The 25,658-nt window shown below is 47.5% G+C and overlaps 1 protein-coding gene across 30 annotated transcripts in view; it reads right to left on the minus strand.

Annotated features, from left to right (window-relative positions):
* The window catches only part of dst (dystonin), a 207,711-nt gene that overhangs the window by 97,554 nt on the left and 84,499 nt on the right, over positions 1 to 25,658 (minus strand). For 16 of the 30 annotated variants that reach the window (XM_064317870.1, XM_064317864.1, XM_064317863.1 and 13 more), the window contains 25 exons: positions 22,110 to 22,229; positions 21,156 to 21,251; positions 20,889 to 21,016; positions 18,966 to 19,059; positions 18,563 to 18,717; positions 17,658 to 18,138; positions 17,063 to 17,191; positions 16,636 to 16,713; positions 16,287 to 16,448; positions 15,849 to 15,953; positions 15,295 to 15,390; positions 15,044 to 15,169; positions 14,385 to 14,537; positions 13,743 to 13,897; positions 13,334 to 13,460; positions 11,909 to 12,092; positions 11,088 to 11,245; positions 10,120 to 10,298; positions 9,668 to 9,806; positions 8,860 to 9,053; positions 7,632 to 7,794; positions 6,983 to 7,066; positions 6,353 to 6,460; positions 5,840 to 5,938; positions 3,530 to 4,792 (listed from right to left, as the gene is read on the minus strand). In XM_064317870.1, the coding sequence (XP_064173940.1) occupies positions 3,530 to 4,792; positions 5,840 to 5,938; positions 6,353 to 6,460; positions 6,983 to 7,066; positions 7,632 to 7,794; positions 8,860 to 9,053; positions 9,668 to 9,806; positions 10,120 to 10,298; positions 11,088 to 11,245; positions 11,909 to 12,092; positions 13,334 to 13,460; positions 13,743 to 13,897; positions 14,385 to 14,537; positions 15,044 to 15,169; positions 15,295 to 15,390; positions 15,849 to 15,953; positions 16,287 to 16,448; positions 16,636 to 16,713; positions 17,063 to 17,191; positions 17,658 to 18,138; positions 18,563 to 18,717; positions 18,966 to 19,059; positions 20,889 to 21,016; positions 21,156 to 21,251; positions 22,110 to 22,229 (4,776 nt within the window). Of the gene's footprint in view, positions 1 to 3,529; positions 4,793 to 5,839; positions 5,939 to 6,352; positions 6,461 to 6,982; positions 7,067 to 7,631; positions 7,795 to 8,257; positions 8,282 to 8,328; positions 8,350 to 8,859; positions 9,054 to 9,667; positions 9,807 to 10,119; positions 10,299 to 11,087; positions 11,246 to 11,908; positions 12,093 to 13,333; positions 13,461 to 13,742; positions 13,898 to 14,384; positions 14,538 to 15,043; positions 15,170 to 15,294; positions 15,391 to 15,848; positions 15,954 to 16,286; positions 16,449 to 16,635; positions 16,714 to 17,062; positions 17,192 to 17,657; positions 18,139 to 18,562; positions 18,718 to 18,965; positions 19,060 to 19,221; positions 19,490 to 20,888; positions 21,017 to 21,155; positions 21,252 to 22,109; positions 22,230 to 25,658 lie in introns of those variants that run through there. The other 14 variants (XM_064317886.1, XM_064317881.1, XM_064317873.1 and 11 more) reach the window with 4 other exon arrangements.

The following is a 25,658-nucleotide window of genomic DNA, read 5'->3' on the forward strand; positions in this document are numbered from 1 at the left end:
CAGACATAGCGCTTTGTTCTTCTGCTGTAATTCAGACAGTTTCTTCATTTCCTCAGTGAAGTCCCTCACTTTGATCTGCAGCTCATGAGTAGTTTGTTTCTCCTGCTGCAGCTCATCCTTCACCTTCTTCAGCATTATGTTCAGATTGCTAATTTCCGCTTTATGCTCAAGGACTTGCTGTTCAGACCGTCTCTTTTCTGTGTTAACAGTATTAAGCTCAGTCTTGACATTCCTGAGATCCTTCTCATGAGTGGTAATGGTAAGACCTAGCGCTTTGTTCATCTGCTGTAGTTCTACTGATTTCTTCACCTCCTCATTGAAGTCTCTCAGTTTGATCTGCAGCTCATGAACAGTTTGGTTCTCCTTCTGCAACTCGGCTGTCGTTCTTTTAAATGCTGCGTTAAGACTGGTCATTTCAGTTTTAAGCTCATGGACTTGCTGTTCCAGCTTTCTCTTTTCTGTGCTTACAGTATTAAGCTCAGTCTTAAGACTCTTGATGTCCTTCTCTTGGGTAGCAAGTTCCAGATTTAGTGCTTTGTTCTTCTGCTGTAGTTCAGTTGACTTCTTCACTTCCTCATTATAGTCCCTCAGTTTGACGTGCAGCTCGTGCGTTGTTTGAACCTCCTTCTGCAGCTCATCTTTAGTTTTCCGAAGGTTTAGGTTCAGATTGTTAATTTCAGCTTTCTGTTCAAGGACATTCTGCTCTGCTTTTCTCTTTTCGACACTCAAGGAAGAGAGCTCAGACCGAAGACTCATGACATCCTTTTCATGGGTAGCGATAGCCAGACTTTGTGCTTTGTTTTTCTGCAGCAGTTCATATGATTTCTTCACTTCCTCGTCATAGTCTCTCAATTTGATCTGCAGCTCATGCGCAGTTTGGGTCTTCTTGAGAAGTTCTTCTTCGATGATCTTCAACTGAGATTTTGCACTGTCTACCTGAGACTTAAATATGCTAATTTGCTGGTCTTTACTTCCTATCTCCATCACAGCTTTGTCAAATTCCATTTTCACATTCTTCATGGATCGCTCAGTCTCAGCACTACTATTCTTCAGTTCTTCCATATTCTTTTTCAGCTGGTTCACCAGCTGGTTGCTATTATTTAGGTCCACTTCCATGCTTTTGGCTTTGGCCAGAATTCCCTGCTCAGATTTTACCTTGAGAGCATATTCCTCCTTGGTTTTCTGGAGCACCTCTCGCATGCTGTTCATTTCACTCTTCTGTGCCTTAACCATCTGTTCACTGAGAATTTTTTCCTGTTGCAGGGAATCGACAGTGACCTTCAGATTTTTGATGTCGTTGTCCAGTTTACCATTCATTCTTGTCAGCTCATTGACTGTAAATCTCAGCTGATCACCCTCTGTCTGTTGGTTGATCAGCTCATCCTCCATGCATCTCATTTTGTGGTTGCTCTCCTGCTCTATGGAGGTCATCTGAAGTAGCTTTCCCTGGTTTATCTTCAGCTGTTCTTTCAGGCCTTCGATCTCTGTCATGTGGAAGACCACTTTCTGCTCCAGCGCAGCCTTGTCCCTCTGTAGGGATTTCACCTGCTCTTGAAAGACAAAAACAGACCTTTTCAACTCTGCCACCTCCTGCCTCAGCTCCTCGGTCTTCTGGCGGGTGGTGGCCCTCTCTGTCTCCATGTCCGCCTGGATTCTCTTTAGCCGGTTATTACCCTCCTCCACGAGATCCTTCAAACGCTGCGCTTTCTCTTCTGCCACATTCTTCTGGACCAGCACAGAATTCAGCTCTGACTTCAGGGTCTTGAGTTCGAACTCAGCCTTCTTCCTCCCGGCGGCCATCTCCTCCAGCTTGTTCTTGAGAACCTCAGACTGCTCTTTCTGCAGCACTTCTATGGCTGAAACCGAGGACTGGACACTGTTGCTGACCATCACCTGTGTCTCAGTCACCTGACTGTTTGTGGACAGGCTTATTTCACCCTGGCGGGAGAATTCAATCTCCAGGTCATGCACCTGTGACAGGAGCTTCGTCTCAGCTCCCTCCTTGGCTTTCAGCTCCCTCTCCAAGGCACGTTTATGCTCCTCCAGGCCCTGCACATCGTTGTCCTTCCTACGGAGGTGGTCCTCCAGCTTCCTACGAGCCAGGGTGCTCTCCTCTATGTTTCTCTTTAGCATCATCAGGCTTTCCTCCAGGGCCGACCGCTTGGCCTCCGACTGCTGGATTATCTGTTGCGCATACCCAAGTTCCTGCTCAAAAGAAGCCTTAGCCCGCAACGCAGCCTCCAGCTCCACCTGGTACTGTTTCAACTCATGCTCCAACTTGGACTTGTGGACGGTGAGCTCTTCAACTGTCTTCCGTTCATCTTCCAGCTCACCCTCTAGTTTCTCCTGGAGTTGCTGTTTCTCGGTCAGTTTGGCCTGAAACTCCCCTTCTAGGTTCTCCTGCTGCTGCTGCTTTTCAGTCAGCATGGTCTGAAACTCCACTTCTAATGTCTCGTGCTGTTGCTGCTTTTCAGCAAGCAAGCCCTCAAGCTCTGAGACCTGCTGTTGGAGCTTGGTGATTTCCTCATCACCGGTGGATTTCTGCAGCTCCCAAGTCTCTGTCCAGGTGATATACTCTTCCGTCCTTCTCTACAATGAGAGAGAACGTCATCCACAATCCCATACGCGCCCATATCAAATGAAAATAAATTATCTGGATCCATTTTGGTGAGAGAAAGGGTAGCGTACTCACCGAAGACAGGGTTTTGACTGCCACATAAAGCATCCCCCGCCACCTTCTGCCATGAAAAAGGCTTCTATAGTTTTTTACTAAACAGCAGCATCGTCAGAAAGGTCTCTGTCACCATTCACAATACAAAAGAATGATTCTTTTGTATCAGCACCAAAACAGTTTTTAGAAGCAGCAATACGGTGCGACAGAGTTGCAACTCTCCTGCATGGATGCAATCTCCGGCAAAACTCAAGCCACAGTGAATTTGAAATTAAAAGGACAGTCATTGATTCAAATGCGAAAAAAAAATCAATGTCGATGCATTTAAGTACTCCACTTTGCTTTAAAAAGAAATAGCAAATGTCTACTTAAATGCTTGCTTGGAGAGTGTATTACTCTAATACATTCATCTGCATGGATATTGTAGTTGAAAAAAATAATGTTTTCATAAAAACACAAACACACCTAAAACCACTGCTCTCTCATGACAAATGTGAACGTATTACTGTGATACCCCATCTGATGCAATTGAAACTTTTCAAACACCTTGATCACCAAATTGATATTTTCCAGTTCAATGGCTGGGAGTTCACCCTAAACAACAAGCTGTAAATAAATGCAAGAGTTATTTCATTTTCCTGTTCAAAGACCCCAAAACACCATCCGTTACATTTTATATGCACATAGTGCATGCCTGTGTAATGTTTAAATATATGAAAATAAATGGATGAATCAAATAACAAATCAGTTAAAGTCAATTTATAACCACCACCACAAATTTCTTAGATTTTCAAGACATACTAATATTCTAGGCAAAATAATGATCATACATTTTTGTTTTGGCTTTTATATCAGTACCTCTTCGATAGCCTTTTGTTGTTGGTCATTCCCCAGTCTCAGCTGGTCTGCAGGCATTTGTAAGTGCTCTGGGCATCGATTCTTGGCTTGATTACTTTCGAGGGCCTTTAATTTAATTAAGAGCTGCTTGATTTTAGCATCAGGGCTGACATTTGGGTCTGAGAGAAAAGCGTCCAACCCTTCATCTCCGCACGTCACGTTCAAGTTTGGAGGTTCTTCCGGAGAATGTCCCTGCTCATGGGAATTGGGTTTCACTGACGGACTCTCCAAAACGGACCGGCTCAAGGGAGTTTCGGTGTGGTGTGAACGTCCAGAATCACCTCCAGAAATGAGGGATTGATCGATCTTTGGTGTCTTATGACGCACATCACCAGGATTCATAGACAGACTGTCAGACACCAAAGTGATTCTTTCAGTCTTTTCAAATAAAGTGCTTTGTGTGCTAGGAATATTCATATGTTCAACAGAACCTACTATGGGATATGACTGTGCAATGTCCAGAAGGCCAAACTCACGCTCATCCTCATCAATAGTTTCAAGGTTAAAGGAACAGGATGAATAAGGAGCTATACTACTACTGGCTGCAGTACCTAACATTTCTGTTACATCATCTATACATGTTTTCTCTGTATGAGCAAGTTCATTTGTACTAATTTGCGGTGTGCTGGCATTCAGGGCTGTGAGATAGCCTTCTTCATTAGCATGAGGTTTGCAACAAGCCAAATCTTTCAGCCGTTCATTTTCAGGAATAATTACACTTCTACGATTGAAACTAACCTCATCTCCATCTTCAATTATCAGTAAGATGCTGTCACAGGCATCTACAGGGCTGTCTACTTGTGTGACTTTGCTATTAGACGGTTCAAGATCCATTCTCAAATTTGTCTCACTTCTGGATGCAGAACTAGTGGCCCCAGGAGCTTTTAGTGGGGAGGAAGCATGTGTGTGCCAAGAGGCCGGACTGTCACCGGCTTCTGTAACGCCTGCCTTGATTGGAGGAGCATGACTAAAGTTGGAGCTCCTCAGCTCCTCTGATTGGCTACGATTTTCCAAAGGCAAGTCCGTCCGTGGCTGAACTAAGTGTGATTCTTGAGCCGGGAGTCCGTCAGCGACCTCCCAACGGGACAAGCGTCCATCTCCCCTCCCTTCTGCTGAGGTTTTTTTTGACACGTGTTCTCTCTCTGTTCTCCCCATGCGCTGAGCCCCCTCGAGGGTGCGGGTCGCCTCCACTGAAGGCCAGAATTCACCTTCATCAGAGGAGGACTGGGCAGAACAGCACAGGTTACTGAGCATGGTACTTCTGGTCTTCAGTCAGAGATGCAGCATTTTAAAGAGAGCGCGAAGTCAAGGGTGGACGGAAACCCACGCAGCCCAGATGCCATGAGGCTTTCGACAGCAGTGTAGATGTCTGAACAGACAACCCATTTCAATCTTTTAATTTTCTTTTTATTTGATTTTATTTTAGTATTATATATTAGTTATTCTGTTTTTGATTCACCTCCCAAATTGTCCCAAAAGACCTAATACCAAACTAGTTTTTTGCACTTGGTGCGTGGTGTATCAATCAATAGCCAATCTTGTATTTAAAAAGCAAAATTAATTAAATGAATGTATAATCTGCAGTAAACCCTTTAAACAAGCAACATGGAAGTTGTAAGCTACAGGACTAGCTGGTAATACACTTTCAGTGAGAGAAAGGTTTCATGCCTGAAAGTTTAAGCATGCATGCACAGGAGTATGAGGATAGTCTGTTCAGAGAGGAAGGAGCAGATAAAAGCAAAGATCATGTAGACCAATGAAGAAAATTGTTTTTTCACAACTTTTACAAATAATACATAATGCATTAAATAAAACATGTAATTCAGCAAGTACAGTTTTGCTCACCTGTGACCCTTCGTGATTATATAATCACCCGATTATCAGATGAAGTTTAGATCTAGCTATTAAATGAATGTAACATCATTTCTGGCATGTACAAACTTATAACTGGGTGGAGATATTAATCGGCTTGTGGTCGACGCCACTCTGAAAACAGAACTTATTCAGGCACCGAGTCAAGGCAGAATTTGCACGGAGGAACAGAAGGTTCATTGTGAAAACATGACCAGGTGTAGCCCTGGGTGTGGCACCACCTGCGCCGAGCTCATCGCAAAGACATTCTTGGTACATTCAGAGCAGGGCGGAGCTCTGTCAGGCGTCCTATGCGTCTCAGCGAATCAGTACCGTCCCGTAAGGGGCGGGGGGACAGAACAGAGCAGTGTGAAACCCGTGTGTGGTGTTCGCCGGTCACCCTGCGACTGGACACCCTACCTCTTCCTCCTCCGTCCTCTTCAGCGTTTCACTGGCGAACTTCACGTACTGCGTCATGAGGGTCACCAGGGCAGTGTATCGGGTTCGAAGGTCCATAAACTGAAAGGACAAGGAGGGGAAGGACCTCTAAATCGTTGTAACACTTTAACTTAAAAATTTTTTTTTTTACTGATTTCAATAAAACAGAGATTAAAGCAGGCAAAATCTGCAACATCAGCGCAGGTTTTTTTCAAGTGTTCTCAACGCACACTGTTAACAGCAGTCTGTTAACACGAAGGTTATATGATGCGCTTATATTCAAAGAATAACATCAACACTGAAGCTCTGCGAATGCACTTTTATCTACTTCATTGCTTTTATTTCATTTTAAAATTGTAATTACAAAATAACTACACCGGTGTAGGCTCATGTGCGGTAAAACCAAATAACGCGACAAGTAAAACAAACAAACAAACAAAAAACGAATAAATAATGTAATAAATGAATAAACTAATTAATTAATAAAGTGCTGACCTCCTGCTGGATGGCGTCAGATGAGCTCTGCATTCTTCGCCTTTTGATGGGGGATTTGTGCTGCGAGTCCACCATGGCCCTGTAGGTCATCAGCTGCAGCTCGTAGTCCTGCCAACCAGACAGAGAGAGAGAGAAACAAAAGCGGAGAGAGGGAGAGGGAGAGAGAGAGAGAGAGAGTTGGAGAGTAGGAGAGAGAGAGAAAGAGGGAGAGAGCGGGAGAGAGAGATGGAAACAGAATGCAGGACATCAGTGTTTGTGGTCTCCCATATAGAACCCGGTTCTTCGCACATTAGCACCTTCTGTGAAAACGGTCCAAACATCGCGCAACTTTCCTTTTTGGAAATGAAAATCACAAGAGAAGAAAACCTAGTACATTATATCAGATGACATTAAAAATTTAGAGTTTGTCAGTAAGATGTCAGTAAGCAGAGCTGATTTTGTTCCCAGGAATGCTTCCTTTGAAGTATGTACAGTAATATGTGCTGGATTTCAGTAAATAAAGAACAGATAAGCTGTTCCAGTGTGAGTCATGAAAGCTTCCCCCACCCTCTACTCTTCTCTTTGTGGCCCGTTTGGTGGCTGTCTACGGTCCATAGACAACGGCCTGAACAAAACGCAGCACAGCCTCACCTTCACGGCAGCAGAGTACTGCTCTGAGTACTTCTGGCACTCCTCAATCCTGCCATGCTTCTGTTCGATTTCAGACACCAGGACCTGAAAGGAAACAAACAGAGTTCAAAAGGGCAAGAAAACAAATCCTGTGTCCAGGTCTACAGTTGTCTTTAATCCTGGAAAGACGTAACATAACATAAACAGACATCACAAGCAAACAAAACATGTTCCGTCATCTGTCCTCTTCCATGTCAGGGTCATTAATTTGTGGCCAGTTTAACTTGCTCAATGTCTCTGCCTTTCCACTTCAGCTAAAATCCAAAAGGTGAATCGGCACAAAATGGCCACCAAGTTTCAGGAGTGAATCCCCCACTGCTGGTGGCTGGGACAAGCCCATCTATACAGTAAATGAGTCAAATAAAGTGGTCACTTTCCCACTCCCCAGCTACAAACACAGCTGGAAAACTCAGGTTCAGAAAGTAAAAGTCCTTTCCAGTGTTTTGCTTCTATCACCTGTATTTGCTAATTAGCACAATTTGTCAGCCAGGAGGTAGAACTAATGAGTGAGATCAGCTGGCTGAGTTCACAATGTGGAAGAAACGCACGGCAGGACTTTAAGTTTTCAGGGCCCCGGACTTCCCAGCTCAGGCTATAAATGCACCGCTACCTTCTGCTGGTTGAGCAGCTCAGCGAGAGCCTTGCTGTCCTCAGGCTGGTTCTCCTGCATGGACCGCTGGTTGGCCTCCATCTCCCTGACCCACTCATCCAGGCTGCCGTACGCGTCCCGGTAGTACTTCAGAGACTTCCCGATGCCCTCCAGGTCTCGCAGCCTGAAGAAGAAAATTAAATTTCACTATATTTACTCATTTATTTTACATCTTCTTGTTAGCTTGGCCGCTTTCATTTTGCAGGTGGATTTACGTAAATCACGTTTCATAAATCATCCTTTTATTGAACTGCATATTCCACCAAGACAATCCAAGTATCTTCCTCAAGGCTGAAATGACAAAACCAGCAGCCATGGTTCCTGAACATCGAATATATACTGTCACTGTCTGCATGTTCTACTTGTGCAACCTAAAAAGTTTGAAAACCAGCCCACAGGACTAATACTCAACTTTCCCTGTTAAAAATGTTCACAAAGCACTTACCTGCTCTTAATTTTGGAGTGCATGTTGCACACTAACCTGCTCTCTATCTGAATGCACGTTGAGCACTGACCTGCTCTGTATATGAGAGTGCACGTTGAGCACTGACCTGCTCTCTATATGAGAGTGCACGTTGAGCACTGACCTGCTCTCAATCTGGGAGTGCACGTTGAGCATGACCTGCTCTCTATATGAGAGTGCACGTTGAGCACTGACCTGCTCTCGATCTGGGAGTGCACGTTGAGCACTGACTTGCTCTCTATATGAGAGTGCACGTTGAGCACTGACCTGCTCTCGATCTGAGAGTGCACGTTGAGCACTGACCTGCTCTCTATATGAGAGTGCACGTTGAGCACTGACCTGCTCTCGATCTGAGTGGATGTTGAGCACTGACCTGCTCTCTATATGAGAGTGCACGTTGAGCACTGACCTGCTCTCAATCTGGGAGTGCACGTTGAGCACTGACCTGCTCTCAATCTGGGAGTGCACGTTGAGCATGACCTGCTCTCTATATGAGAGTGCACGTTGAGCACTGACCTGCTCTCGATCTGAGTGCACGTTGAGCACTGACCTGCTCTCTATATGAGAGTGCACGTTGAGCACTGACCTGCTCTCGATCTGGGAGTGCACGTTCAGCACTGACCTGCTCTCTATATGAGAGTGCACGTTGAGCACTGACCTGCTCTCGATCTGAGTGGATGTTGAGCACTGACCTGCTCTCGATCTGAGTGGATGTTGAGCACTGACCTGCTCTCGATCTGGGCGTGCACGCTGTGCCACCGCTCGCTCAGCTGGTCAGCCTTTTCCTTGTGCCAGTCCAGGTCGAAGTCGCGCTCGTTGTGGGTCTTGAACATGCGGTCACTGATGGCTCGCGCCTTCTGCAGCTCGTCCTCCAGGTCGTGGAAGACCTCCCTTTTCTCATCGATCTCCGAGCGCCATTGCTGAAATTTGCCCAAACGAGTCAATTGTTTATTATTATTTTCAAGGGGTTCAATGGTGTCTGCATTAATTAGAACTATGCTATGCTACAGGAGGAGAAAGTGACAAAATGGAGGTCAATGGTGGTCAGTTAGTGGATTTACTAGAGGTTAGCATCCTTGCAATGTCAGTGGCCATATTTCTCTTTTCCAAAACCAAATTCTAAAACGAAATTCTGGTGCTGGATTCTAAAACAGAATTCTAAAACAGTCAGTGTAAAGGAGTCTCTTTGACAAAGAGTCAATTAACATACTAGAGCCACAGCTGTACACTGTACATTACGTATGTTAATTGACAAAGAGTCAATTAACATGCTAGAGCCACAGCTGTACACTGTATGTTACGAATGTTAATTGACAGTCAATTAACATACTAGAACCACAGCTGTACACTGTACATTACGTATGTTAATTGACTAAGTGTTGATTAACATACTAGTGCCACAGCTGTACATTGTATGTTCCGTATGTTAATTGACAGCTGTACACTATCTGCAATCAATTCAGTGTGCATAAGTGAATCGTGTGCATAAATAACAGCGCGTACACACAGGCAGGCACACGCAGACGTAGATCACCTTGAGCATGCTCATGACCGTCTCGATAGTCTTGCCGTCGGCACACACGCCGTCCTCCTCGCAGAGCTTGGCCTCGTACAGTTTGACCAGGCTCTCCGCCACCTGGCTGTGCTTCACCACCAGGCTCACCGACTTCAGCCTGCAAGGGGAACAGCAGCTGTCGGACCCCGGCTCCGAACTCGCAACCCCCCCGTATTCTGTAACGGGGAATCCTCACAGCTAGCGCTCATGCTATTTCAGGTTTAGAGAGTACCTGTCAGACAGCGCCCCCTATTCCCACGTCATTATTACAAAACAATTTGTGTCAATACCCTTCATTATTTAAAAATACATTGTTCTCCATTTAAAATACAGTCGCTATTGCGAAGTCTCCTTTGAGTATAAGATTTAAGTATCAGTACGGTACAGTATATGATATGACGTGACTGACAGGCAGTGCTGTGGGAACTTACTTCTCCAGGTAGACGGAGGACATGGAGTACACCTGGCTCATGCTGTGGAGGAGCACGCTGAGCTCCGAGGAGAGGGTGGGAGCGAGGAGGGAGGCGGAGGCCTGGCTGACGAACGCCTCGCACTTCTCCTTCAGCGCCTCCAGATCCTCCTTCAGCCGGTCCAGCTCATTCTGCATGGCCTGCCAACCAGGGAGAGCACAGCTCAGCGTCATACTGTGTGTGTGTGTACGTGCATTCTGCATGGCCTGCCAACCAGAGTCACAGCAGGGGTGGGGTGTGTGTGTTTTGTGTGTGTGTGTGTGTCTGTACGTGCATGCGTGCGTGTGTGTGTGTGCATGTGTCTGTGGATGTGTGTGTGTGTGCGTGCATGCGTGCGTGTGTGTCTGCATGTTTGCATATAGGTGTATCTTGTGTAAACTATGGGGGTGTGGTTCTGAATATTTTTCTCTTTTCCAACAAATTATCTTTGTTTGATTGGTTTAATTAGTTCATTAGCAGTGAAAACTCAAAATGTATAAAGATGGCCTAACATATATAAATAAACAAGCTGCTTAACAGCCAATCAAGTAATTAAAAGCTAGAAAAAAGTCTCAAAATGTAATTTCCCTTCCCTTCCTGTGAAGGAAGCAAGTTTGACGGTTCTAAGACCCAGAATCCTGAGATGGTTAAAGCAGTGTATGAAAGTAAAGGGTGGCTTTTTCTCTCACTCATTTTGGCAAAAGAAACATCCTTGCCTCATAAATTACATTACATTACATTACATTACAGGCATTTAGCAGACGCTCTTATCCAGAGCGACTTACACAACTGTTTTACATAGCATTACCTCAAAGCAAGATCACTAAAACTCTATAACAGACACTTCACTTTAAGCACCTTTGTAAAACTAATAAAAATGTAAACACAAAGTGATATGATGGGGAATTTAGTCAGAAGAAGCAGTTTGGCTCCAGTCTCTCGACGCCCACCTCTTGGTCCACGATGCGACGCATGCTCTCCTCCAGGTCGTCCCGGTCCAGAGGGGTGCGAATCTGGCGGAGCAGGCGCTCCTCGTAGCCCTCGAGGCGCATGCGGAAGGTCCGCAGCTCCGAGATGAAGATGTTGTACACAGACTCCTCGTGTTCCTCTGTTCGCCAAAACAGGAAGCAAGAGAGGCACAACCACACCAATCAGAACTGGGTCAGTATCAGTCGTCACTACCATCAAACTGACTAATTACTGATCATCCTAAACCAGCACTGATTATAGAGCTGATAAATTAATCTTCTGTTCACTGTGTATGTGTGTGTGTGTGTGTGTGTGTGTGTACTTGTTTTGTCAGACAGCCAGGTTAAAAAACAGTCTCTCTGGGAAAGTCATAAACTCACCCACCTACACACACATGCGCACACACACACAAACACACACGAACACCCACACGCACACACACTCACATCTTGACAGAGTTGCCAGCCAGAACTGAGAGGATATGTAGTAATCCCTGGAGGCATTAACTGCTGCCTAATAGGCTTAAGGAATCAGGTGTTCCTGGAAGGAATGGGGGCGAGGGGGGTGATGTTGGTGGGGGGGTGAGTGAGTGGGGCGAGGGGGGCGATGGGGGTGGGGGGGTGAGTGAGTGGGGCGGGAGGCGATGGGGTGGGGGGTTAGTGGGCGGGGTGAGGGGTGCAATGGGAGTGAAGAGTGAGTGGGCGGTGCAAGGGGGGCGATGGGGGTGGGGGGGTGAAGAGTGGGGCGAGGGAGGTGTGGGTAGGGGGGTGGGGCGGGCGAGGGGGCCAATGGGGGGACTTGCCTCTTTCCGCAGAACGGAGCAGCTCCTCGTAGTACTCCCTGCAGGCATCCACCTCCCTCTCCAGCTGGGTGCGGTCCGCCATGGAGAAGACCTCCGACTCGTCGCTGTCCTCAAGGAAGCACTCCAGGTGAGACTGCAGGTTGCTAAGCACCAGCTGATGTTCCCCGGGCAACAGAGTCTTGGCCTGCATAGCACAGCATAAAACAACCCTCTTCAGCCAAACCGTTACCTCACACACCCCTCACACAGTTCTAAAGGTCTACACCCACTTTGTGTGTGGTGTGTGTGTGTGTGTGTTTGTCTGTGTCTTTGTCTGTGTCTCAGTTATGATGACTACCTTCACTGCCAAATCTCATGTTAATCACTTCCCGAATTTGAAAATGATGTCATCTCCATACAAAAACATCCCACAGGACGAAGTTGAATGTGCGGTGGATTTATAGTTCTGCCTCAGCAGGACGGCATTATTGTGGGATCTCCGTGCAATTATGCACTCAGAAACACTGCAAGGCGACCACAGATACAGGTAAACGCCCTCACCGCCCCAAATGAGCGGTATTAAGGAAGGCTTGCTCTCGCTGCCGTGGGTAATTACAGTGCAGCGGCAGGCCTGTCTGCTGAGGCTTGCGCATGGCAGCTCTTTTGTGGAGCCTGAGGCCATTATGTTCTCAGAGGAAAACTAAGAACAGTGAGATGATAAATGTAATAAAGCATAAAACGAAGCTTTAAAAGGGCCCAAGCCACGCCCTCTGCCCCCAGGGAGCAGCTCCTGCCAGGAGAGCTCAGTGTGTGAGCGGCTCACCAGGGAGACACTGACTGTGCTAGAGGAGTACTCACCAGGGAGACACTGACTGTGCTAGAGGACTCACCAAGGAGACACTGACTGTGCTAGAGGACTCACCAGGGAGACACTGACTGTGCTAGAGGAGGACTCACCAGGGAGACACTGACTGTGCTAGAGGAGGACTCACCAAGGAGACACTGACTGTGCTAGAGGAGGACTCACCAAGGAGACACTGACTGTGCTAGAGGAGGACTCACCAAGGAGACACTGACTGTGCTAGAGGAGGACTCACCAAGGAGACACTGACTGTGCTACAGGAGGACTCACCAGGGAGACACTGACTGTGCTAGAGGAGGACTCACCAAGGAGACACTGACTGTGCTAGAGGACTCACCAAGAAAACACTGACGGTGCTAAACTCTCAGAAGAAAGTGTCCCAAGAAAGTGTCCCAAAAGGCTCCATAGAGGAACCCCATCTACTGCAAGATACTTTTTCAGGCAAAATGGTTCATTCTGGGAGCATTCACAACTACCACAGCTTTCCACACCTACCATAGATGTTCCATAAAGAACTAAAACGGGTACCTCAATGGCGACAAGCCAAAGAAGCCTTTTTTCTGATACTGTGGAGATGGACTCACCGAAGACACGCTGGCACTGCGGATGGCTTTGATGTCGGTCATCAGGTAGTGCCAGGACACCACGCTCTTCATGTTGATGTGAGAGTGATGCCACAGGGCTAGAACGTTCTGGTACAGCTGCTCGATCCTGCAAAGAAGCACAGGGCCGTCAGTAACACACGCAGAATGACAGTGCAGCGGTTAGGGAACTTGACTTGTAACCCATAGGTCTGATTCTCAGGCAGGGCACTGCTGATAGGCTGTCCTTAGGCATGGTGATTCAATCTCTTTAGTATTTAGGTCCAAAAATTTAAATGCCTAAAATGTAAACAAGGGTCATTCTTACCCTTACCTTACCTAACTTTTTTTCAGAAAACTATATTTTGCGCTTTCTGCTATGAGATGACCTCCCAGAATGCCTTGCTCTCACCTGCTGGCCAGCTCAACGGCCTCCTTGTTGGGGGGCGGCACGGTGAAGCAGACGGAGGGAACCATGGCCTCGTTCCCAGAGGGGCTGATCACCTTCCACTTGGCCCTGTGCGAGTTGTTGGCCAGAACACACTCGTCCTCTTTGTAGATAGTTATCTGCACAGACCAGCGCGTCATTGTGAGCTCAAGGCCAAACACTCTCAGCAACACTTGAGAAATGCCCCTTTATCATGCAAGGGAAAACTGAATCATGATGGTCGACATGATGTGAGCAGAAAACACAAGTGTGTGAGACTGGGGCAGGGCAGATGAATTAGTTTATAGTTCTTTGTTTACACGTTCTTTAGCCAAGGGATGGGCCTAAGTGTTTCCTTTGAAACTGCCAGACACCCAGGCTAAAACCTGCCCCAGCTGAGCACACTAAATCCGTGACTCCCAGATGGGAGGTCCCAAGTTGGAGCTAGGGAGTGGTGCCCAGGTGGGTGTAATCTGATACCCTGGGCTGGAACTCATTCAAAGGGTGATATCCAATAACTATGATCTAATCCTAGGGCTTCTATCACATGTTTCTTTCAGGTACTGCACATTGTGAGATGAGAGGCGGGGCTATGGGGCAGGAGGGCGGGGCTGGTTGCGGGAGTACCTCGATCTGTCGGTAGTCGCAGATGGCTCTGACCGGGATGGACGTGCGGACGGGGTGGTCGGAGCTGCGGGGCTTCAGCTGGACGATGCTCTTGGCCCGGCCCATCAGGCCCGCCACGATGCTGCGGTACTGAAGCAGCTGCTCCTTCTCGTCCTACGGACAGGCAGACCACGCCCACACTCACTGAGCAGCTGGACTAAATGCACACATTCAACCAGCTGCCAATCATAGGGAATGAACAACGGAAGACCATACCCACATTTACTGAGCAGCTGGACTAAACACACACATTCAACCAGCCACCAATCACAGGGAATGAAAAAAGGGTAGACCACGCCCACATTCAAGTATTGCCCAGTCACAGCAGAGGGAGCATGCACACTCATAGATCAGCATTTCTCAGAAAAGCTAAGCTGTCTCAGTGATATCTAATCAGCAGGTAGTGAATCTGCAAAGGACACAAGTCCAGGACAGAGCCATAACGCTGACAGTATAAAACAGGAAGTTGACTCATCCCACAGGAAGTTCACTCATCCTCTTGAACATCACCAGCACAAATTTCACTACCACCACAGTAGCATCGTAGCGGTTTACTTTGTCTAGATAGAGCCCAGTTGCGTGGAGGAGCCTCTATCTGAAACCTGACCGCGGGGGCTCACCATGGACTCCTGCACCAGGTCCTCCAGCCTGTGAAGGCTGCTGGAGCGGTCGCAGCCGTACTTCCTCTGGATGGTGTCCTGAAGGCCCTTCAGGTAATCCTGGGCGTCTTTGGCGTCGCTGAAGAACTGTAGGGGTGGAGCGGAGAGACGGAGTAGAGTGAAGGCTAAAGACCCGCCTGCCTCGTCCTGCTACACTCTTTAGCGCTCTGCTTTTCTGCTTTTGGAGGGGCGGAGCCGGGGGAGGCGCTCACCTCGAAATAGACTGCGTTTTCGCGCAGGTGCTGCTCCACGCAGCCGCACAGCTGCAGGATCCAGCTCCACTGCGTCTGCATGGCGGCTCTGTATGCCTGCGGGTCGCCCCGGAGACAGAGAGAGCGTGAGACGCGCACAGGGAGGCACCAGCAGAAGGCTGCTAAATGCCACCTCACCAAAAAATAAGTATCGACTCACGTCACTGAGGAGCAAAATGATCAGTGTAAAAATTAAACTCCAACCAGAAGATCAGGCATTATTAACATTGTTATTCATTAGCCCTACATTTAGCTGGGCTAATGAACTCAGAGTGAAAGCAAGAGAAAGCCTGAGTTGAAGAGAGTTCACTGTCCTAACAGCTAAAAATACCTCTAACACCAATACTACAGTTGCTCCCATCAGCCTAATAGAATGTCCTTATGGACTTGTGTTATCCTTTGCATTCTGTAAGTAGTTCTGGGAAGGGTGTAATGTAAGGTAGCAGTAACTGGGCACATATAGGTGATCTGGGCACACAGGTGATCTGGGCATGCACAGGTGAGCTGGACCGTACCTCAATTGTCAGTCGGGCCGGATGGTTCCCTCCAAGGAGCTGCTCGGCTCTGTCCTGCACAGACCTGATGGCCCCCTCCTTATCGTCCAGCTCCCTCATGAGATCCTGCAGCGGCCAAAACGAGACACCTCAGGCCTCCTACCCGACCCCCAGCACCGCGCTCAGGCCACCAGAGCCAACAGGCCACTAATGCGCAGAGAGCCTGCCTGTGCAAGCCCTGTAGCTCAGTGCTCAAAGTCACTATGGCAACCTGCAGCTCAGCAGCTCAAAGGCACCGTGGAAACCTGCAGCTCAGAGCTCAAAGTCACCATGGCAACCTGCAGCTCAGAGCTCAAAGTCACCATGGCAACCTGCAGCTCAGAGGAAAAATGCATCGATGCCCCGTAGAGACTCAATCGAACACCATGGTGCCCGGTAGCTGGTGATGGCCAGACTCACCGCGTGGTAATCCCTTTTCTTGGAAATGTTGGCGTTGCGGTCACTCCAGTCGAAGGCCACCTCCTCCTCCTCCTTCTCGTTGAGCCAGATGAGCTCCTGCGTGGCCCGGGACACCAGGTCATGGAGGCTCTCCAGGTTCTTCTGCCGGGTCTTGGAGGTGTTCTGGGGGGGGGGGGGGGGGAGAGCAGGGGGAGGGGAGGACAGCTGAGTCTCACTCGCTTGACTGTGTCTCACGTGCAGGTGCTTCCCCACCCCCGTCCACCTCTACCGGCCCCTCACATCTACGAGCCCCTCACATGGAATGGTTAGCGGTTAAATGGTATGCAGCTTCTGGGACATTCGCGCTCACCAGCAGTTTCCCGTAGTGAGTCTCAAGGTTGCCCAGCTTCTCAGAGTAGTTCTGTTTCATTGGCGAAGTCATCTGGATCTACAAACCAACCAATCGGTGTGCGTCAGTCTAGGAGCACACAACACCTGAGCCTAACACAACAGTACTTTCAGCATGCCTTCCCTACACTGAACTATGGTTTCTACTTCTATGCAAAACATCCATAAATGATGACACACCCACATAATTAGAATCAGCCTGTTGTATTCATGTTAAATCAGAGCGACATGATGCAATGTGATGTCTTTGACGGAGCATCTTCAGCATGAGCATGTCTCCTTCACAGTGCAGTGTTTTCCTGTGCAGTTTTGATGCTCCATTTTGAAATCTGCTTTCAGCGATTCTTTTCTTAAGGTTTGTTGAAGACACAAAACTAAGAGCACATTACCTCGCTATGTTTGGCTTCTTTGAGGCTCATCTGGAACTCTTCGATGGCCCTGTGCATGCTTTTGTGATTCTCTAAATGCGTTTCCACGCTTGGCAAATCTGAACCCCACTCTCCACGATCTAGTTGCACCTACGCAAAAAAACAGCACAAAAAAAAAACTCACAAAAGGAACCCACAGTCCATTCATGCCACATAGTGACATTCAATTAAAATTACAACTCAAGCTGTAGAGCCCTATCTGTTAACACTTATAACTCCCTATCCACACAACTAAATGGTTGCAAATTCTGCAACAAACTACATCTAATAGATTGTGACAGCACTTTCTTCTCATTTTTCTGTTTATAGGAACTCAAGAAAAACAATAAATATTTCCAGCTAAACGTACATACGTATACAGTGGGGGAAAAAAACTAGCTGATTCAAAACTCAGACACATCAATAAGGAAACAATACCGTGTGCCAAGATCGAAAGGAGTTATGCCAAGAAACGACTTGGTGCGAACAGTCCGAGAACAACAGAAATACACTCCCGTAAACGCTAAATCCGCAGGGAATCGCTCGGGCAACCCCCCACGCCACACACGGCTCTCACCTGCATCTCCTCCACCCAGCTGAGGAGGTCCTGCACGAAGTTCATGTTGACCTCCTCCTCGCTCATGTTGGAGTCCACCATGGAGGACTTGAGCAGGGGCTTGCGTATCTGGATGAGCTTCAGCTGCTGCAGGGCCCCGGGGTCCACGGCCCCTCCGGCCCCCACCACGCCCCCCATGTAGGCCGGCAGGCCCGCGGGCTGCAGCGAGGGGGCCACCATGGAGGGGAGGGACGGGGGCAGGCACGTCTGGCTCAGGCCGGAGGTGAGGCCGCCGCCCCCCAGGCCCCCGCCCGCTAACCCGCCCCCTAACCCGCCACCGGTCAGCCCCATGTTGAGGTTGGAGGAGAAGCCCGAGCTGAGGCTCTGCGTTATTCCCGAGATCATCATCTTGGTCTGCTCGGAGGTCAGCGTGCGCCCCTTGCTGTAGACCGAGGAGCACTCCCCGCGCAGCGTCAGGAGTTCGTCACGGAGACTGGACACCCTGAGGGGGGGGGGGGGAGAGACGCTTTAGAGCAGCGCATGCCCTCAAATGCTAAACGATAAACGTGCAACAAATTTTCCGATAAACGTAGCAGAATATATACAATCAGCTCTGTGTGTCTGTCAGCCTGCATCTATCCAGTAGTCTGAGAAAAGAGGAACTGATTTAACTTGGCAATTTAGGCGTTTGGCAGAATGGTGCTGGGATAAAAAAACTACTAGAGCTAAATACAGATGAAAGCAATGATTCACTTCCCACTTTATCTTTAACTACCTTTCTATATGTGACATTATTAGGATTACCGGTTCATTACAAAAGCGTATTTCATGCATGTTGAAGGCCTAGTGTGCATCACAGCACCTTTGTTTCTCGATATCATTTCTTTGCGGCAAGGTTTTAGGGAACAGAAACGGCAGCTCCTTACTTCTGAACGAGCTGGTCGGCCAGGTAGAATTTCCCGTCTAGCAGAACTTGGATGTCCACCACCTGCTGCCGTAGGATGTGCTCGCACTCCAACAGGTATCCGGCGATTTCCGCTTCATGCTGGAACTGAATCCCAGACTCCAACCTCTTTGTATCCTGAGAGCAGATGCACTCAATTCAAAACCCTTTCCTTTGTATCTGTCTATGTGTATCAATGATAATAAAAATAAAAAGTATTATTATTATTTATTATTATCATTATTATTATTATGTGTATGATGCGAAAACTCGTTTTCAGCAAAGCATTTGCTTCAGATCAATGCTGTGCAATACTTTTTTTTTTTTAAAGCTGCCATTTTGAGAATAAAAAAGTTTTGTCAGACAACGTGATTCATGTGACTTACTGCCTGCAGGGCACCCCGAGCGAGGGCTAACTTGTCCTCCCCGAGGACACAGTTCTGTTGGACCCTGTTGGAGATCTGCTGCAACATCTCTAGCCTGAAATTCAGGAGCAGAAGACAAGAGAGATTAACACCTGCGCTTACCAATCAGCTCCGAGCATCGACGTCCTTTTCCTACTTCTCATTGGACGTAACAGGCCCGAGAGAAACAGGGAGCAAACAGGACGGCTTTGGAGCGCGCGTGGGGGACCCCCCTGACCTGGGTCCATAAACGGAGTTGTTGTTGGGTGAGAGGGGCGCGTTGGAGAGGAAAGCGTTGGAGAGGGGCGGTTCCCCGCCGGTCAGGTGGTTCTCCGTGGAGCCGAGGCTGGCGAGGGTGCTGCTGCTGATCGAGGAGACGCTGCCGCGCAAAGCCAGGTTGGTGCTCATAGTCGCCGAAAAGCGGTGCCCGCCCCCCCCCCGGCTCCCGAACACCCAGGCGGCGATGCCGTTAGCACCGCCCTCTTTAACCCGCGAGACTCGAGCTGGCGAAGGACCGTGTGACTCCTCAGCTCCCGCGCGTGTACCCCACAGACCGACACGCAGGCGTGTGGACCGCTTGGCTCCCCCTCCGTCGCATTTATAGGCTCCCGGGGGGGGAGGCGGGGAGGGGTAAGGGGGGCGGAGGAGGGGCGGGGAGGGGTAGGGGGGCGGGAGGCTACAGCTGGCCTTCGCCGCTGCACAATCTCTCGCTCCGGGCCACAAAAACTTTATGTCGCCTTCCAGAATCGCCCGCGTCAGCCCCGGCGCAGGTCGAAACAGTTTCCAGTCCGCGAGGGCAGGGTGTGGAATGCGTTAGAAAGGGCGGGGCGGGGCTGGGCGGGGCCGAGGCTGTCCCAGGATTCAATAGCCATCCATCAGCAGCGGAATAAAAGAAGAAACATGATTCTGTATTTATAATCTCTCAAACGTGGTGACTCACTGACTGAACACCAACAATGAGAGGTGATTTCCAGAGCAGAGAACATAAATAACTCATCCTGCAGCCGGGGAGGGGGCGGGGGGTTTGCCACACAAAGAGCCATTAACCCGCATGTTTATACACAAACAAAAACCTGCCGAGGGAAAATGTCCACAGTAAAAAAAAAAACAATTATCGCTCCCAATGAGAAGAAAACCAAGGACTGAAGAGTCAAGTTAAGGGAACCATTCCGGCTCAACAGATGAGGCTGTTTCCACAAAGCCCCTGCAACCCCAATAGAAAGGCTCCAACTGAAACCCATGACCATCAATCAAATAGACTTGACCTGCACCAAGAAGATGGTGCAGTCTTCATGCGCACACGCAAATCTACAAGGAAGAGCTCGAGGACGGCGGTAAGACATAAATTACACTTGAGATGCAGTCACGGCGTGTACTTATGGAAGAAAACGTACAGCTTCTGGCGTTTGTGTACCCTAATCATAGACCGAAGGTACACGTTTGTGCAAAATGCTGCTAATTACTATTATAAAATGCTGCATGCCTGTTAAAGCTCCACTCGCTAAAGAATCTCATGCCATGCTTCAACAATCATCCAATGCAATCATCCCTTCATGACCTTATCATTCACGGAATTACAGTACGTACCCCTTCTTCTTCCTCGCTCGTCTTATATGCAAATAAAACGATTCGAGAGGAGCAGCCTCAAATGTAACATCTCAAAATTCGGTTTAAAAACAAAGTTAAAAAAAAAGAAAAAAAAAACATCTCATCGCAAATGTCAAAAAAATTCCCCAGTTTTTTCAAATGCCTCGCGGAGACAGCGAGATCCCGGGAACGTGCGATCAGGCGACGGGTCAACACTTTTGATTCGCTCTTAATCTGGAGCTGTCACTTAAGTATGGGAGGGAGGGAGGGCCCGTAAATCAGCGTCTGACAGGGGAAGCGGCCGCCGCGCGCTGGTACCTGTCCACCTCCGGCCTCAGGCTCTTCTCCCTCTCCAGCATGCCGATGATCAGCTTCCCCCACTCCTTCTCCACGTCGTTGGGGTGGTAGCCGTGCGGTAGCTGGATTCGGCCGAACTCGATCCACGCCTGCGACCGAAACCCCCCGGGAAACACGAAGAAAACCCCGTCAGTCTTCCAGCTAAATCTGGTGGTCGTCCATTTCCACGGAGGCTACCGGATAAGGCGTAATTAAACATTCTGTTTGGGCTGACGGATTCTGACTTACCTCAAGCATTTTGTAAAGCTGCTTGATTTTGGTCTTCTCGTTTTCCTTTATTGGGATTTCATTCTCCTTGAACTGTAAATACTGTGTATAAAGTGCCTGCAAAAACAGAGCAATAACAGATTAATTCTGATGATTTTAATATCCCCTTCGAAAAAATATGCACAAATGCAAAGAAAACAAAGAATAGGCATAGATCTGTAAGTTCTGTGGCAAAAGTGGAGCGCTGGTCCACAGGCACTCTCTCTACGTCACATGTCATACGGTGCATGGAATGGTCATATGGCACAGCAGCATGGAATGCTCATATGGTGCAGCAGCAAAGAATGCTCATACAGCACAGCAGCATGGAATGCTCATACAGCACAGCAGCATGGAATGCTCATACAGCACAGCAGCATGGAATGCTCATACAGCACAGCAGCATGGAATGCTCATACAGCACAGCATGCAGCATGAAATGCTCATACAGTACATAATGCAGCATGGAATGAGATGCCATATTGGTGCCATATGAACCCTCTCAGAGCACACAAGTACTCACACCCAGGCCTCCATAGAAATATTCACATTTCAATCATGATTTAATGTCAACTAGGGAATGAGTAAAATAACCCCAGATTAAATAGACACAAAATGACAGTTCCTGGTGGTATATTCAACCAAATAGCAAGACATAACATTATTATTATTATTATTATTATTATTATTAGAGCTGACATTGAGTACTCTGATGATAGATTCATGTATTACAAACAGTTCAGTTCTGGATCTATGAGATGAACCACTCCCCTCAGTGTCAGACAGAGAGAAGCAGTGAGGTGACAGTCGGTCAGTGATGCAGATGGATGCTTAAACACCTGTAACTGGCACCGCTGCACATTTCCCCTTAAGCCCAGCTGAGTTTACGAGTTTATGAAAACTAAAAAGCTTCTATAAGCTTATGAAACTCCCCACCTTGAGTTCCGCAGGGTTGCTGGGAAAGGTTCTGTCGGACATGACTGCTACATGGTGCTTGATCCATTGGCTGAGGTAATTTACCATGTTCTGATACTCCACCCACTTGATATCCACGTCCTGTCACAGTACAAAAAACACACAGACAGGTGGTTATCAGAAAAATAATGAAAGCTGCAAAAGCTGTAAAATGGTTTTATCACATGATTTTTGAAAGTTCACACCAGACAGCAGTATTATATATCATACCAGACAGCCCCTCTGACCTCATCAACTAATGACCACAACTTGCATTTCTATCCTGGTTGCATTTTTGTACTTGCTTTTTTTGTTTTATCACTTTCCCTGCATAACTACACAGGTAACTGCTTTAGCTCGAATGCTGGGGTCATCTGAGTAATAAAACCGTCCCGGTTGGTAGCTGAGAAATCTGCGGATTGCGTGCATCAACATTCACAATTGAGTGAAAAGCGTAGCCTCTGGTTTGTTTCATATCTGATGGCAGGTTTGTTCAAATTTGCAGAATATTCAGCCTGCTTACAATAAAAAATGTCAGGAGCGCCCCCGAAGCGTAGTGTGCATTACATTACATTACAGGAATTTAGCAGACGCTCATATCCAGAGCGACTTACATAGCATTTACACTGCATCCGTTTATACAGCTGGATATACACTGAAGCAACGCAGGTTAAGTACCTTGCTCAAGGCAGTGTCCTACCTGGGAATCAAACATGTGACCTTCCTTCATCATACTACAGAGTCATCCCAATGTGCACTCCTCTAATGCATTCACATGCAACCCAATGGCTATTTTGCACCCTGCTGCCAACACAGTACCACAGGGGAGATGCCAATAGGAAGGAGACACAACTTTCCCCAGAAAACTGAGGGTAAATGATGCAGCAGTAGCTGCAGGAACTTTGGGCGAGTGAAACCCATCCTACCCCTGGGGGCAGGACCAACTGTCATCTCCCAATCGCAGTTGGCTAAAGACACAACCAAGGGATAAGCTTGTTTACAGGGCCCTAGCTACGATTGTGGGGGGCATCTCTTTAAGCTGTCTGATATGAAATACACCCTCACCGGCCACTTCAGTAGAAACACCTGCTCGCTAAAGTACGTAGCCTGCTCCTCCAAACAGCGAGTCATGTGACTGCAACTCTGACTGTATATAAAGCATGCAGAAATGGTGATGAGGCTTAGTTTATTATTCAACCAAATTTTTAAATGGGCAAGATGCGTGATCGAAGCGACTTTAAAAGTGGTATGATTGCTGGTGCTAGGCTTGGATGTTCCAGTATATTCTCCTGGGACTGTCACACATTACAGTATGTAGATTTTATAGAGGTATTATATAGATTTTATATATAATGGTGCGATAAATAAAGAACATGCGAGCAGCAGTGCTGTGGATGAATACATCTTGTTAATGGCGGAGGTCAAAGGAGAATGGGCCAACTTGTTCAAACTAACAGAGACATGACAAATGCGCAAATGATAGCTGTCTACAACAGGGGTGTGCAGAAGGTCATCCCTGAACGCACAACGTGTCAAACCTTGAAGCGGATGGGCTACAGCAGCAAGAGAACACGTCGGGTTCCACTGCTGTCAGTCAAGAACAGGAAGATGAGGCTACAGTCAGAGACATGATCACCAAAACTGGACGACTGAAGATTGGAAAAAATTGCCTTGAATTGTCCAATGAATCTCAATTTCTGCTGTAACATGCAGATAGAAGGCTCAGAATTTGGCATAAACACCATTAATCCACGGGTCCATCCTGACATGTGTCAAAGGTCCAGGCAGGTTATGTTGGTGTTATGGTGTGGGGAACGTTTTCTTGCAACACATTAGGTCCAAAAATACCAACTGAGCATAATTTGAATGCCATAGTATTGCCTAAGCTTTGTTGCTGACCATGTGCATCCCTTTATGGCCAGAGTCTACACTTTTTCAAATGGATACTTCCAGCAGGATAATGCACCATGTCACAAAGCACACATCACCTCAAGCAGGTTCTACGAACATTGACTTCAGTTTACTCCAATGGCCTGCATAGTCCCCAGATCTCAATCCACTACTAGAGCACCTTTGGGATGAGGTAGAATGGGAGGTTTCCAGTATGAATGTGTGGCTGAAAAATCTACAGAAGCTGCATGATGCTATCGAGTCAGCAAAGACCGAAATCCCTGTGGAATGTTTCCAGCACCTTGTTCAATCCGTGCTGCAAAGAACTCAGGCTGCTCTGCAGGCGCAAGGGGGTCTGACCCTGCATTACATAAGTATACCTAATGAAGTGGTCGAGTAAGCGTATGTTTACACAGCCTCGCACATTCTAAATTTGAATGGGGATTTGAGTCATTTTAAAACGATGTAACAAATCATTTAAAGGGCAAATATGAACCTGTAATTATTAGTTCCTGCCAAGTGATCAGGTGATTACTCTTACTGAACGCACACCTGACAGGAGGCGGAGCTAAAAGCATAATCCCCGCCTGACTGTGACTGACAGTTGCTTCAATCAACAAGCCCTGGCTCTTCTTCTTTGTTACTCTGCACCAACACGAGCTAAAGTTTACCAATTTAGCTCACTGCAAAAAATGTGAAATAAGCCCTGGGCAATGAGGTATTTCAGTTGTATAACATGAAAGGTCACGTATGAGCTGCCTTTAAGCAGATCAAACAACCCTCTCAGAGCGGAGCAGAGAGGCACGTTATGACAACCCAACGCTCATATTTTACATCTTATTTTTTTGCAGGAATTCTCATTTGTTTTTTCGGTGAAATCGGATAAAACATCGTTCACAAAGTACACACATAAAACCAAACGCACCGTTTAACAAATCATGAATACTGTATAGCAGAACAATGTTCCAAGATAACACATGCTTATTTCATCTTCATTTCTGGAAGGCTATCGTATTGGTCTTGAAAGACCAATGCGGAGGGACAGATATTTTTTAATCGGTTCCCGGTTTTTGTGTCATAAGGGCACGAGGATGGGGACACAGAATTAGGAGACCGCCTTTGTGCTTATTTTACAGCGGAGAGACCGGCAGTGCCTAAAAAAAATAAAAAATAAAAAAAACAAGCGCAGGCCTGAAGCTTCCAAAAAACCACAGAGAAAGCTTGGCTCCGCTTCAAGATGCTCAACTTGCGCACCTGCGGATGAGCACCACTCAGGGAACGCGAGCCTCGTCTCTCACGCCGAAGGGAAACAGGAGTGAAACGTTCCGTAACCTACCGCGCGGCATTCCAGAAAGCGTTAAGGGCTCGGTTCAAAGGTCACCAAGTAAAGGGCCGAGAGGGATGCTGAAAAACTGTAAACGCCGTGAATTTAACAGCCCGGGAAAACAGAACGGGCTTTTCCATATGACCCCTAACCTGTGAACAGAGTTTCCTTATTAGAAGTAAAGCTCAATAATTCCAGTGAAAACTCTTTAAGGTACTCCTTTCCCCTTCCCCCACTATTCAAGGATTTTTTATCATTTTTTTGTAGACTTTGAATGATCCTTCAGTGAAGCAGTACCTTGTATTATGTTGTATCTG

Source organism: Anguilla rostrata, chromosome 18 (genome assembly GCF_018555375.3).
Source record: "Anguilla rostrata isolate EN2019 chromosome 18, ASM1855537v3, whole genome shotgun sequence".
Lineage (NCBI taxonomy): Eukaryota > Metazoa > Chordata > Actinopteri > Anguilliformes > Anguillidae > Anguilla > Anguilla rostrata.